Here is a 14,534-nt window from a genome sequence, read left to right as displayed (position 1 = left end):
TTATACTTTAAGTTCTAGGGTACATGTGCATAACGTGCAGGTTTGTTACATATGTATACATGTGCCATGTTGGTGTAGTTCTTAAGAGGAAGAAAAGCCTCTAGATTAGTGAGAAGTAGACAAATTAGCAATTTGAATCAAATGAAAACTTGGTTTGATTTCATTCATTTTGGAGACTCTTTTAGTGTTTCCATTTTGATCTGATTCAGGACATTCAGCTTTGATTCTAAGTTGAATTGGTTAATTTGTGATTATTTTACAAAATCATAACAGAATAGGTATCTGGGTCCAGTTCAAGGTGCAGCAAGCCATTTTCAATGTTTCCAGCTTGGTGTTTAAGATTCAGACATGAATCATTTGGGCATGCAGACACGCCCAAATAGAAACCTCAAACCAATTAAGGTATAAATAGGTTTCGGATGGGGGAGGATGGACAACCAAAAACACCTCAGCGAGGCTCCTCCACAAACGGCACCACTTCAGCTTGGTCCCATGGGCAGACTTCACCTGTGGCAGGTGAAGGGGAAAGCCTAAGACATCCTGTGCCCTGTTGCAGATGTGACTTACAGAACATAAAACGTAAACACAGAAGGGATCATCTGGGTGGCTGCTCATGCTAGGCAGGCATTATAGCTGCTAAGAGCCAACCCATCCCTAAGGATCTAAAATCACTACAAGGGAGGACAAAAGTCCTCTCATCGTGGCATCCCAACTAGTAACTGGGATGCACAGGGCCACTCCAGGTAGGCAGCTAGGGGTAAACCAGGAATGTCCTGCTGTTCCCAACTCTTCCCCAAGAAGGGGGCACCCACTTCCTGCCTCCAGCCCATATGGTCTCAACTCATGGCCTTAATACCTGATAAAAACCAGCCTTGATCCTTCCTTAGTAACAAAGTGTCAATCAGTCATTTGAAATGGGGCATTTTCAAACTATTGCCTTCCCTATGATCTTCTGAAGAACCTCTGGGATAAATGAACGTTGTTATTTAGGTATGATTGAATGAGTTACTTTTCAGGAGCAGATTTACATATTAACAGGTGTGAAAAACTTGAATGGATAAATCATTTATAAAGAAAATTCAGGAATCAACTAATCCCAAGGGGGAAGACCTCCTAAGACACTAGATTTTGCTGGAGCTACTCAAATTCATCTATCATATCTTCCTAAGACCTCCAGTCAATGAGGCTAGCCGCAGTGACAGTCTGTCAAAACAACCTCAGTCATTTTTCTCCAAGGCAGGAAGCATCCATACCCCTTCACACCTTAATCTAATTTCCCCTATCTCCACCCCACTTCCACCTCTATGACCCCCTTCTCCCCATACCCACCCCACGAAGTGTCTGCTAGCCAACTTAGTGAAGTTCTGTCATGCTCTCACAACCACCTCTGTGCAGCAATGATTCTGTAAATATCCATGTGTCCTCAACTCCAAGTCAAATTAGTCCCTTTGGTAAAAACATTCATTCCCTCAAATTCTCTTCCAATACACTAATATACCTTCCCAAAAAGTAAGGAGAAGTTTGAAAGCTAGCTAGATTGATGATGGTATGTGATATTCTGTAAGTTATGGCTAGTCAGCATGTTTTTAGGATATTTTTCTGCTCTCCAAAGAGACAAAATTCTGGAAGATAATTTACTTTTGTATATTTCCACATTTTGATTTAAGTTTGGAGCCGTCACTGGATCTTAATTTCATTCCCCTAATATGTGTTATACTAGTAGAATTTTCCACATTACATAGAATTATAACTGCAATCCTTCTGACTGATGCCTTCTTTTTTTGCGTTTTACGATGCAGTTTACGTCACAAATTCTTTCCCTGCAGGGATTATGTAAAGAGGCATGCTAATCTGCTAGCCCTATGTTACTTTAAGTATATGCACACACACAAAAAGGAACAAAAATAGCTGGGAATTGATTATGTTGATATTCTGAATAAAAGCAATAGTTCTAATTATGTATGTCTAATTAGCCACAGCTCTTCAAGAATTGGTGCAAATGTCACAGGGTTTATAATGTCGGCATTTCATCTTCACGAAAATGCTATTTGATGGCATAAAACCAGAAAATACTAATGGTCACAGAAGACAGCTTGTAGATTAGACAAAGGTCACTGTGTTTTAATGAACAGTGCTGTTAATTAATGAGAAAACAACTGGAACATGAGTTTTTAAGCATTGTGAATTTGTACCCAAAAAATCAATCTGCCTAAAACAATTTTAAGTAGCTAAAAACAAAATAACTGCAAGAACATAATTTAAACCTCAGATGGTACAGCAAAGTTATATATATCAATTAAATTGAATCACAGTTCTCAGGTATGACATACGAAGAGGCTTCTTTAATGTCTGGAAAAGAGGGTTAATATGGATTGGTATTCTCAAAATATATTGTAGATAAAATTCAGGACTAGCTCTAGCACTGCACTGCCTTTTTTTTTTTTTTTTTTTAACAGAGTCTCGCTCTGTCGCCCAGGCTGGAGTGCAGCAGCGAGATCTCGGCTCACTGCAAGCTCCACCTCCTGGGTTCACGCCATTCTCCTGCCTCAGCCGCCTGCAGTCCTCAGTACCTGAGACTACAGGTGCCCACCACCACGCCTAGCTAATTTTTTGTATTTTTAGTAGAGACGGGGTTTCACTGTGTTAGCTAGGATGGTCTCGATCTCCTAACCTCATGATCTGCCCACCTTGGCCTCCCAAAGTGCTGGGATTACAGGCGTGAGCCACCGCGCCCAGCCACCACTGCCTCTTAGGCTTCTTAATATCCTTATCATTTAAGAAAAATAAGAAAGGTCTTCTATGTTTTACCAAAATTATGTGAGGACAAATGAGGAAACACTGTAACTCCTGCAAGGTAAGTGATAAAAATAATAAACATTGATTGCCTTTGCTTTTGTAAAGAGCTATCAAAGCCAAGCTTCTAGGGGCTTCAATAAGGAAGGACGGGACCATTGTTAATAACATCAAATTTCCACTACAGCTTTCCTCCAGATAAGTCAAATATTCTGAATATTATTCACTAATCTCTTCAGCTGCCATTTCAGTAAATAGCGAGCATTTTATTTCAACTAAAATCAAGCAAGAGAAAATGAACTGCTTTATCCTGAGTTACAGCGGCAAAGGCACCAGAACTTGTCTCATGGCTTACCCAGCAAGGGTCAGAAGAACCATCCCTAATTTAAATAATTTCAACTGAATGTAACAAATTTTTATATTTTCAACTCATATGAAAATAAAACAGTGAGACCCCATCCAAAGGGGGATTTAAAGAGTACCTCTAAACAAAACACAGTGAGATCAGACCCAGCATCTGGATTTGAAGAAGAACAATTTTCCTCTTATGAATCTATCCCATTGTCTAGATTGCTGGTAATTGCTTTTTTTTAATGTAAATTGTTATTGAGATAATTGTAGATTCACATGCCATTGTAAGATATAGTAGACATATCCTGTGTATACTTTACCCAATTTCCCAAAAAGGTAACATTTTGTGAAACTATAGTATAATATCACAACCAGGATAATAATATTGATACAGCTCACAAATCTCATTCAGATTTCTCCAGTTTTACTTGAATACATTTGTGGTCGGGGGGGCGGTATTAGCTCTGTACAGTTTTATCACATGCAGAGATTAGTATATCTAACACAACAGTCAAGATATTGGACAATTCCATTGTAATGAGGATCTCTCAAGTTGCCCCTTTCTTTTTTTTTTTTTTTTTTTTTTTTTTTTTTTTTTTTCACACTGGAAAATATTTATTTTGAGCTTTTATTACATTTACTTGAATAATTTGAATGTTTATATTTCTTGTTCAGGAACTTGGGTGTTTCCAGTCCATTCATTTCCTTTTCTTATAAGAGGATGGAAGCTAACAGTGTTTGAACATTGCTATCCTTATCTTTAAACATATGACTTTCCACCATGTATAGTTTAGAGCCAGATTGTCATATTCTGCAAAAAACTGTTATTTGGATTGAGATTATATCACAGATGTGTTTGGCTTCACTGTATGTGCATTTGAATCATGAACAAGAAGAGAAAACCAAAAAGTTGCCCCTTTCTAATCACATCCACCTTCTCCTTCACACTTGCACACCTCTTCCCTTCCCCAGCCTGACGCCAGCAACCACTAATCTGTTCTCCGTATCTGAAATGTTTTTATTTCAAAAATGTTATATAAATGGAATAATACAGTGTATAACTTTTCAAGACTGGCTTTTTTTGTGCTCAACATAATTCCCTGGCAATTAATTTATGTTACTCTGTGTATCGATAGTTGATTCATTTTTATTATTGAGTAGCATTCCATGGTATGGAGGCAACAGAGCTTGTTTAACCATTCCCATGGTGAAGGATATCTGGGCTGTTTTTGGGGTCTGGTCATTATGAATAATTCTGCTGTGAACATTCATGTACAGGTTGTTGTACAAACATAAGTTTTCATGTCTCTGACATGAATGCCCAAGAGTACAATTGCTGAGTCATATGGTAACTATATGTCCAATTTTATAAGAAACTACCATGCTCAGAGGGACTATACTGTTTCACATTCCCATCAGCAGTGTTTGAATGGTCCGGTTTCTCGGCATCCTCCCTAGCATTTTGTGTTGTCACTATTTTTTGCCACTATTTTTTATTTTATACATTCTGCTTGCTGTGTAGTGATATCATTGTGATCTAATTTGCATTTTTCTGATGGCTAATGATGTCAAATATCTCTTCATGTGCTTCTTTGCCATATATGTAACCTCTTTTATGTATGTCCTCTTTTATGAATATCCTGTTTATATCTTTGCCAATTTTCTAATTGAGGTTTTGGTTTTTTACTGTTGAATTTTAAGGTTTCTTTATATATTTTAGATATTAGTCCTTTGTCAGATATGTGGTTTACAAACGTTTTCTCCCAGTCTATGGCTTGTCTTTTCATCCTTAGTATCTGGGCTCTCATGGAGTAAGTTTTTACTTTTGATAGAGTCCAGTTTCTCATTTTTTCCTTTTATAACTTCTGCTTTTGATGTCATGACTAAGAACTCTTTGCTTAGTCCAAATCCTAAAAATGTCTCCAATTTTTTTTGTGTGTGGCAGAGTCTCACTCTGTCGCCCAGGCTGGAGTGCAGTGGCACGATCTCGGCTCACTGCAAGCTCCGCCTCCCGGGTTCACGCCATTCTCCTGCCTCAGCCTCCCGAATAGCTGGGACTACAGGCACCCACCACCGCGCCTGGCTAATTTTTTGTATTTTTAGTAGAGACAGAGTTTCACCGTGTCAGCCAGGATGGTCTCGATCTCCTGACCTCATGATCCGCCCGCCTCAGCCTCCCAAAGTGCTGGGATTACAGGCGTGAGCCACCGCCCCCAGCCGTCTCCATTTTTTTTTACTACAAATTTTATTATTTTATGTTTAATTTTTAAACCCATGGTCCATTTTTAAGTGATTTTCATAAGATAGGAAGTATAGATTAAGGTCCACTTTTTTGCCTATAGAAGTTCAATTTTTCCAGCATCATTTGTTGAGGGCGCTTCTTCATCCATTGAAATGCTTTTGCACCTTTAAAACAAATCAATTGAGCATATTTGTGTGGGTCTAGTTCTGAATTCTCCATTCTGTTCACTGTTCTATATGTCTATATGTTCTATATGTCTATCCCTCCACCAATCCACAGTCTTGATTACTGGAGCTATAATAATAGGCGTTAATGTCAGGTAAAGTGATTGATCTTGTTTTATTCTTCTTTGACAGCATTGCTTTAGTTATTCCAGGTCCTGTGCATTTCCATATAAATTTTAAAATAAGTTTGTATCTACCCCCCCAAAAAAATTGCTGAGATTTTGACAGCAATTTTATTAGACCTGCAGATCAATTCGGGAAGAATTGACATCTTTACTATGTTGAGTCTTCCAATTCATAAACACGGTGTTTCTCCTCACTTATTTAGGTCTTCTCTGATTTCCTTTATCTGCATTTTGTAATCTCAATGCACATAAACTGTATGTGTTTTTCTAAGTGGATATTTATGTTTTATTTTTATTTGGAATTATTATAAATAATATTGTTTCAATTTTCATTTCCATATGATCATTGTTAGTATAAAGAAATGATTCATTTTTTACATTGATCATATATCGTGCAGCCTTAGTGAACTCACTCGTTTCAAGAGTGTCTTCGTAGACTCCTTTGAATTTTTCTGTAGACAGTCATGTCATTTGTAAATAGAGACCATTTTATGTTTACCTTTCCAAACTGCATGCCTTTTTTTTCTTGTATTTGGTTTATTGCAGCAACTATTAATATAACTTACAATACTATCTTGAATAAGAGTGATGAAAATACACATCTTGGTTGTTCTTAATATTAGGGAAAAGCATTCAGTCTTTCACTATTAAGTATGACGTTAGGTTTGTTGTAAATGCTATTTATCTAATTAAACTGTTAAACCTCTTTTCCTAACTTGCTGAGAGTTTTTTAAATCATAAATGGGTGTTGGATTTTGTCAAATGCTATTTCTTCATCAATTTATATGGTTATATTTTTTTCTTTAGCTTTATTATATAATGCATTATATTGATTGAGTTTAACTATTGAGCTAGGCTTGCATACCTGGAATAAATCCCACTTGCCTATATATTGACTGATTGACTAGCAAAAATATTTGCTAATATTTTGTTGAGGATTTATGTGTCTAAGTTTATGATATATATTGGTATGTAGTTTTTGTTTTGCTTCGTTTTATTGTCTTTGTCTGGTTTTGGTGTCAGGGTAATACCGACTTCATAAAAAGATTGAGGAAGTTTTTTCTCCTCTATTTTCTGGGAGAAATTGTGTGAAAATGATATATTCTTATTTAAATGTCTGGTTGATTTTTCCAGTGAAACCATTTGGCCTGGACATTTCTGTTTGGGGAGATTTTAACTATCAATTCAATTGCTTTAGAGGTTATAGGGCTACCTAGATTGTCTGTTTCTTCTTTGTTGAGTTTTGGTAGCTTGTAGTTTTAAAGTATTTGGTCCATTTCTTCTAAGCTATCAAGTGTATGTGCATAAAGTTACTCATAGTACTCCTTCATTTTTTCAGTGGCTATAGAAACTGTAGTGATATCCCCTATTACATTCCTGACATTGGGGACTTTTGTCAGCTTTCAAGAAAGAGATTTATCAACTTTGTTAATTTTCTCAGGGAACTACTTTTTTGTTTCATGGATTTTCCATATTGTTTTCCTGTGTTCAGTTTCATTAATTTATGCTCTTTTCTATATTATTTCCTTCTGTCTTCTTCCTTTGGGTTTATTTTCCAATTTCTTGAGGTAGGAACTAAGATTATTAATATGAGACCTTTCTTCATCTATAATGTAAGCATTTAGTGCTGTAAATTTTCCTCTCAGCACTGCTTTTACTGCATCCTACATATTTTGTTATGTCATTTTTTATTTTCATTCAGTTCAATATTTTTTTAATTTTTTGAGACTTTCTCTTTGACCAATGGATTACTGAGAAGAATATTGTTTAATTTCCACATGTTTAGAGATTTGCTTGTCTTTCTGTTACTGATTTCTAGTTTTATTACACTGTGGCTTGAGAACACATTCTGTCTGATTTTATTCTTTTAAACTTGTTGAAATTTGTTTATGACCCAGAACATAATCTATCTTAATAAATGTGCATGGATGCTTTTTTAAAATGTGTATTCTGCTGATGTTAGGTGAAATGTCTCGTATCTGTCAGATCCTGTAGGTTGAATGCGTTGTTCAAATAGTTCACATACTTGTTAAATTTCTTTCTAGTAGTTCTATGCCCATAGTTCTGAGCAAGGATAAGGTGTGGTGATGAAGTCCCCAAATATGACTTAACATTTGTCTATTTTTCCTTTCAACCCTATCAGTTTTGCTTTATGAATTTTGAGACTCTCCTGTCATTTTTCCCTCAATTCCTTTAAAAAAAAGCAGTAAACAATATTTCTGAACAATAGGGCTTGAATAAAGAACTTGTAAATGTAATTTATCCTGCCTTACTGCAACATAGGAATAGTGCAGTGACCTTGACATACCTAAGAACAATGGGCATCTGTCATTTGTTAAGAACAGGGGACGTACTGGTGTCATCTGTTTCCATGAAAAACAAAAATTACTACACAGTAGTGTTCGGGGACACATGCCACATTTGGGATTTTCTTGGGATCCCTTATAATATGAGTACTCACAACTGGCGTTCCAAATGTCCTGGCAAAAGTAGGAATTAGGGGCAGGGATTAAAAAGTGGATCTGCCATTTAACCTAAGTTGGGCACAGGCACAACTACATGGGCATTTTGGGCTTGAGTATGTTTTCTGTATTTGGAAAGATGTGCTGGATTAACAACAAATGATCTGGCACTTTAGATACCTTAATAAATGAACAGACTCAACTAGCCAGATATACATTCAAAACCAAAACAAAGCCAAAACCAGACAAAACCTTTGGATTATTAATGAGTGTATGTTGACCCTCGTTTTGGTTATCTGCATAAAGTCATCTTTGAAGGTTTATCCTATAAGTAGTTTTGAATAACAGTGAGTAAGCAGTGATGATATTGGATATTTATTTCCCATCGTGAGAAATATTTGTGGATTTCTTAGTGCAAAATGAAAGAAGGATAGAATGATAGCTCTACTAGTCCTTTCAAAAGTGCAGCATATCATCCCATGCTCTAACTAAAGAAACAGACATTTGCCTGAAATTTGCAACAAAAATGCCACTTTTATAAATTTGGTAACAGTTTTTATCCTGCGAGTAGAATGGGAGAGTGGGGAGTAGGTTAGAATGTTTACTTTCTCTGCTTTCTATTTCTGTGATGTTTGGAAGTTTTAATAAAGATAATATATTACTTTTACAATTAAGCTATTATGATAAAAATCTACAAATATTGTTCTACATTATAAATGTTGAATCAACCCTTGTTTTAAAACAAGAAAGGGAATTATTTTTAAAGGAAAAACAATTTTGATAAATTAAGTGCCTGTCCCTATAGGGACAACAAGATGACCGTGCTAAGCTTGCTCCAGAAATGCTTTCATTTTACAAATTCCATTTGGTTTTGCATTCTATCACTGACTGTTTAATGAGCCACTTTAGCTGGCCTTTCCCCAGGGTTAACTCACAACTCTTCCTAAATAATCTCAGTCATTTTCCTGGAGCAGGTGTTGTTTTCTAGGCAGCTCTTGCCAAAGGGCAGCATAATAATTAACAAGCTTCAGATCAGAAGGATTCAGGGTCTCATTTCTCGCAAAGGATATGTGTCTCACACTGTAATACTTTTGAAACCTACTGTTTTTTAAGGAGATTTTGACACTGTAACGAAAGAATTCAGTATACTTCTAAATATTTGCTTCTTTTTCTCTGAGAACAACTCTCGAAGATTTAGAGATTATGTCACTCCTTGCAGCAAAATGAAGCTCTATTTTCTGTAAAACTTGCCATTATATTTCAGGATTCGCTATTTTATTTCGGATATTTCACTACTTTTACTGAGTAGCTAAAGTCAGCTACACTATAAATTCCAGACGAGAGAGAGCCATTATTCAGCCTGCACATTTAGTATTGAAACTGACTCCCAAATTTGCAAAGTATTAGTGACTTGAAAAGGAAGAGCATTCCATGATAGGAAATGCAGACAGTATGAGGTTCAAATGCTCTTCAGATTTAGTTTGATTTGGAGAAAGGAAATGTTCTTAACTTTAGATATTAACAACTAGATCCTTTAGACAAAGTGCCTAAATGTCCAAAAATATTCATAGAGCTTCTTACTGTGGTTTGCTCCATAATGCTTCTCTCTGATATGTCTTATCTGATATTTTAGGAGTTCGTGATGATTGTCGTCTTTGGTTTGGAGTTCATCATTCGAATCTGGTCTGCGGGTTGCTGTTGTCGGTATAGAGGATGGCAAGGAAGACTGAGGTTTGCTCGAAAGCCCTTCTGTGTTATAGGTGAATATCAAAGTCTCAGATACCTGGACTGATGACACCAACATTCTTTTCTTCTATCTCCTGTTTTGCAATATTTGATTAATATTAAAAGCTAACATCCATGGAGTACTTATCATGGACCAGGCACTCGTGTTTTGAAAATGTTGACTCATTTAATGTTGACTCCACAGCATTATGAGGTAGATATTTTTATTATCCCCATTTTACAGTTGAAGAATTTGAGGTGAAGAGAGGCTGAGTTAGTTGCTGAATTCATACAGCTACTAAATGGTAGAGCTGGAATTTTAGCCAGGCAATCTGGCTCTAGAATACCCACTTATATCAATTAACTTATATGGGAATACATGGTTCTCCAGTGTTGCCCTGATTTAGGGGAACATTGATTTCAGTGAGTATAAAAAACCCTTTTGCTCTACAATATGACACCAGGTTATGCTCTGGATCAGCTGGAATAGATGGCAATACATTGGTACTGGTAATGCATATCAATTAACATTCTTCAAGAATGATTATAAGTATGGTTTACTTAATGCATTGCTAACTGTAGACTGGACAAAGTGCTCTACACCCTAAAATATGAGTCCTCTACCCTCCAACCCAAAATACTCAAATACATAGCACATCTCTGCACCTCCCTAGCTGCTATGGTTTCTGAGAGACATCATTCACCTGGGTTCCAGCTTGAAATTGTACTTCCTAATGAAGATGCCATAGAGCATTCTGGAATTAAGATCTGGCATTTCCAAGTAATATTTAAAAGTATTATAAAATTGAAAAGTCTATATGTAAAAGCTATTATTATCATTATTATTCAGCAGCTAAATTTGGCTTTCTTGCTTTTTTGTCTTTCTCGCTTCTTAGGCAGCCATTCAAACCCAAATACTGCAAATTCTTGATGAGACTTGTTTATTTCAACTATTTTCAACCTGAAAAAGTAGGTTTTTAATTTACAAAATAGTTTAGGCTATCTTCTTCAGCTAGCATAGGTTTTCTGTTTTGTTTTAGGAGTCAGGAATTGTTGAGTGATCTTCTTAGTTTCCTCCCTTACTCCTGTTCCCTATGGTGGGGGCAGAGTGGATTTAAGGAAGAAAGTGTATCACCATCCATGGACACTGTTAAGAAGAATCCTTTATTCCATACTTCTTTCATAGTATGCACATCTCAAAAGTCTCCACTTACTAAACCAGAATTTATGGAAATGTGGCTGTGTATGAGACATTGGTGTTACAATAGTGAATCTAGTGGAATTCTAAGTGAAATCTATCTTAAAATACCTTGTTTGGCCCTCATGAATGCAGCCTGTTTGTCCAGCTGTCTATCCTCTCCAATAATAAGCTTTACTTCTTTTTGGAAGCCATCATGCTAACGTATGGAGCAAAGTAGGTGGTAACTCCAAGCCTTGCAGGTTCATAAAGCCCCAAGGCATATTAGTGAAGGCATTAGATTTTTCTCCCTGGAGATGGTTTTTTCTCTCCAAATTCTCTACTCAGGCAGCATTACAAAGGACTGTAACTTGATGTGAAACTACTGCACAACAAGTACTTTCTGTCCCATAAGGGGCCCAAACAAAACAATTCACAAGGCAGATGGTTAGCCAAGATTCACTCAACTTCTACAGGATAAGGTCAGTTCATGGATGACTGGAAAAATGTTTCATTCCAGATTTTAAAACCAATTAAAAATTGGCTTTGTTCCAATTCCAGAAGCAATGCCAATGTATCTCTGGCCTCCATGCAAAAAAGAAAGCTTTTTCCCAGATGCCTGCTGCCTTTTGATAGCTGTTTTCGGCTATGGATACGTCAACACATCTTAGTCCTTTAGTCTTTGTCTTCCTGTCTCAGCTCCTTGAAGGTCTTGATATAACATGTAGTTCTAAAAATGGTGTTATGTTATCTGTAATCTTACTTGCCTTTAGACCTATCAATAGTGACCTTTAAAATGTAGTATGATGCCTGGCGCAGTCACTCCTGCCTGTAATCCCAGCCCTTTGGAAGGCTGAGGAAGGCAGATCACTTGAGCCCACGAGTTTAAGACCAGCCTGGGATGGAAAGACCCTGTCTCTACAAAAATTTAAAACTTAGCCGGGCATGGTGACACGAACCTGTAGTCCCAGTTACTCAGAAGGCTGAGACTGGAGGATCACTTGAGCCCAGGAGTTTGAGGCTGCAGTGAGCCATGTTCCTGCCACTACACTCCAGCCTGAGTAAAAAGAGTAAGACCCTATCTCAAAAAAGTACTAGTATGACATGGTTTAGGCATAATTGCAGTTTTGTTAACCTTTCAGACCTTTTCTTTATTTAGATATTTTACCTCTAGTAAATTAATTGCTTTGGAAGAAAATTTCATGGATAAATATATATAATGAATCCCCATTAGAACAAAGTCTACATTTGTACTTATAATTAGGATAACTATGAATTTTTTTAATCTTGTATTAAATGTACATGTTTGACCCATGGTCCAGCTGAATGGATGTTATAGTGAAGCATGCTCAAATGTGGCTTACTTATCAGTATGAGGTCGGTAAAATTTAACCTACACTAAAGAATCAAACATCATCTTCCTAAAGGCAGCAAGCTGTACCAGATGACTATTGAGACTATTTCTAGGCCTGTCCAACAGGTTCATAAAAATGCTTGATGTAACCGGTAAAATACTAAAGTGAACACTGTAGTCCGCTTGTTCAACCTAATTTACTGTGACAAAATGAAAAAAGGAATAGCATCTCTTATCTGTCCATGATAACTTCTGAATGGATGTTTAGAAATGTAGCTAAAACCTCTCAAAACTTCATATATTTGTAAGATTTGATTACTCTGAATATGCCAAGTACACACCCAAATATTTTTAGAAGTCTTGAGCATTCGAGAAAAGAACATAGAAAAGATTGTGGTAGACTGACTGTGCCTTCAACCTGGGAAATGCTTTCCGTAAGCACACCAATGTTTTTCTTTCCAATTGGAAACAGACTGAAGCTGCTACAGTGGTCAGCTAACAAGTCTCATGTAGTATTGCACCCTTTTGACAAAGGCCCAATTGATAGAGGTTTTATGGACTAATTCCTAAAGATTTTAGCATGTCCCCTTCTGAACTGCCCACCTTCTTTACCTCTGCACCCTAGCCAAAACCGAGAGCATTTCAAAAGTTCATTGATTTCACAAATCATAAAATCATTACATATTTGTGTTTGGAAAACGTATTTTAAACAATTGTAACATAAGGGAAGAAACAAATCTATTTAACTCTTTTTAATTAGGTACTTTCTTTCATTACTACTGTATATTGATTTATCTCTGCTTGGTTTTAAGCATTTGCTTTGAAAATTGGTAAAATCTTATCTCGAATATAAAATTCTTCCTCATATCTATCTGTTCAATTTTTATGTCTCTTCTAAGACTCTTCTGTCATAATAACTTGTCTAGAGCTATGAGCACTAATTGCTGCATTGCTGATTTGGACAGTCAAATGTGTTTTGGGATGACCACCCAAGCTGCCCTTCATTTACCTGGACAGGCTGCTTTATGATTTCTCTATGTGAAAACACAAAACACTCACCCAATAACGTTGGATAAAGAATTTGTGAATAACCTCTAAGACTGATTTCATAGTCATTCTTTTTTCTAGCTTTCATTACTGACCTACCCAAAAATTGCAGATAGACCAAAGGCTGAAATTCGGATCACCAATAATGAGCCTGATGTGTCAGGAAGCCAACAAATTACTTCTCACAGTGTTTTTTTTAGATTCCTTGGTGACGCTTTCCAAAGACAGATATAACAGGGCCATATTTTTCAGTCTTGCAGGGAGTCTCAGTGAGAAAATACCAGCCTGTTATTAGTCTTGGATCTGTATTTGATGCTAAGTGTAAGTTGATTTCTTATTGTTATTTTAACAGTTTATTTTCAGTGTAATTATTTCCACAAGAGGACAAAAGAGGCATAAAATAAAATTTTATTTTATCCTACGTGGATAAAATAAAATTGAAGCCTTTATTAAATCAACCAGATGGCTGAGGCTACTCTAATATACCTATGATTTCATCTTATTAAAAGGCAACTTAAGCTGCTAATGTGTTCAAAAGTTAGATCACAGACTCCCAAAACTGCCACTGTGTTCTAAATTGATTTGAGACATCATTTTTCTGTTTCTGTCTTCTCTATCTTTTGTTCCAAGAGACTTACTCTTGAGTGACATTATTTTCTATACCTTCTACTCCCTTTTCCCCTTTAGTAGAAATTATATTATTTCACTTATTTTCTATTAGTCATACGCTCTTCTGTGACTTTTTACTTCTAAGTGTTCAAACTCCCTCAGTGCACATAGATTCCTTCCATGTGATTAACTGGACCATCTGAGGACAATTAAAACCTGTTGGATTGACTGATCACAAAAACATTAAAACAATTTTAATCGCTCTAGTTAATAATAGCTGATATTTACTGAGAACTACTATATATTAGGTACTACTCTAAGCGTTTTATAAATATGGTCTTATTTAATTCTACGTAAGTTCTGTAATGTCCCTATGTATTGTATTGTATTGTATTGTATTGTATTGTATTGTATTGTATTGTATT

General features: G+C 36.2%; 1 protein-coding gene across 1 annotated transcript in view; it reads left to right on the top strand.

The window, feature by feature from the left end:
- KCNQ5 (potassium voltage-gated channel subfamily Q member 5) overlaps positions 1-14,534 on the top strand; it is a 579,251-nt gene that overhangs the window by 390,383 nt on the left and 174,334 nt on the right. Inside the window, exon 3 of the mRNA XM_031935624.1 lies at positions 9,831-9,957. Coding sequence (XP_031791484.1) covers positions 9,831-9,957 — 127 coding nt within the window. The remainder of the gene's footprint in view (positions 1-9,830; positions 9,958-14,534) is intronic.

Source organism: Piliocolobus tephrosceles, chromosome 5 (assembly GCF_002776525.5).
Source record: "Piliocolobus tephrosceles isolate RC106 chromosome 5, ASM277652v3, whole genome shotgun sequence".
Classification (NCBI taxonomy): domain Eukaryota; kingdom Metazoa; phylum Chordata; class Mammalia; order Primates; family Cercopithecidae; genus Piliocolobus; species Piliocolobus tephrosceles.
Note: the sequence above shows the minus strand (reverse complement) of the source record. Positions and strands in the feature narration are given on the sequence as shown.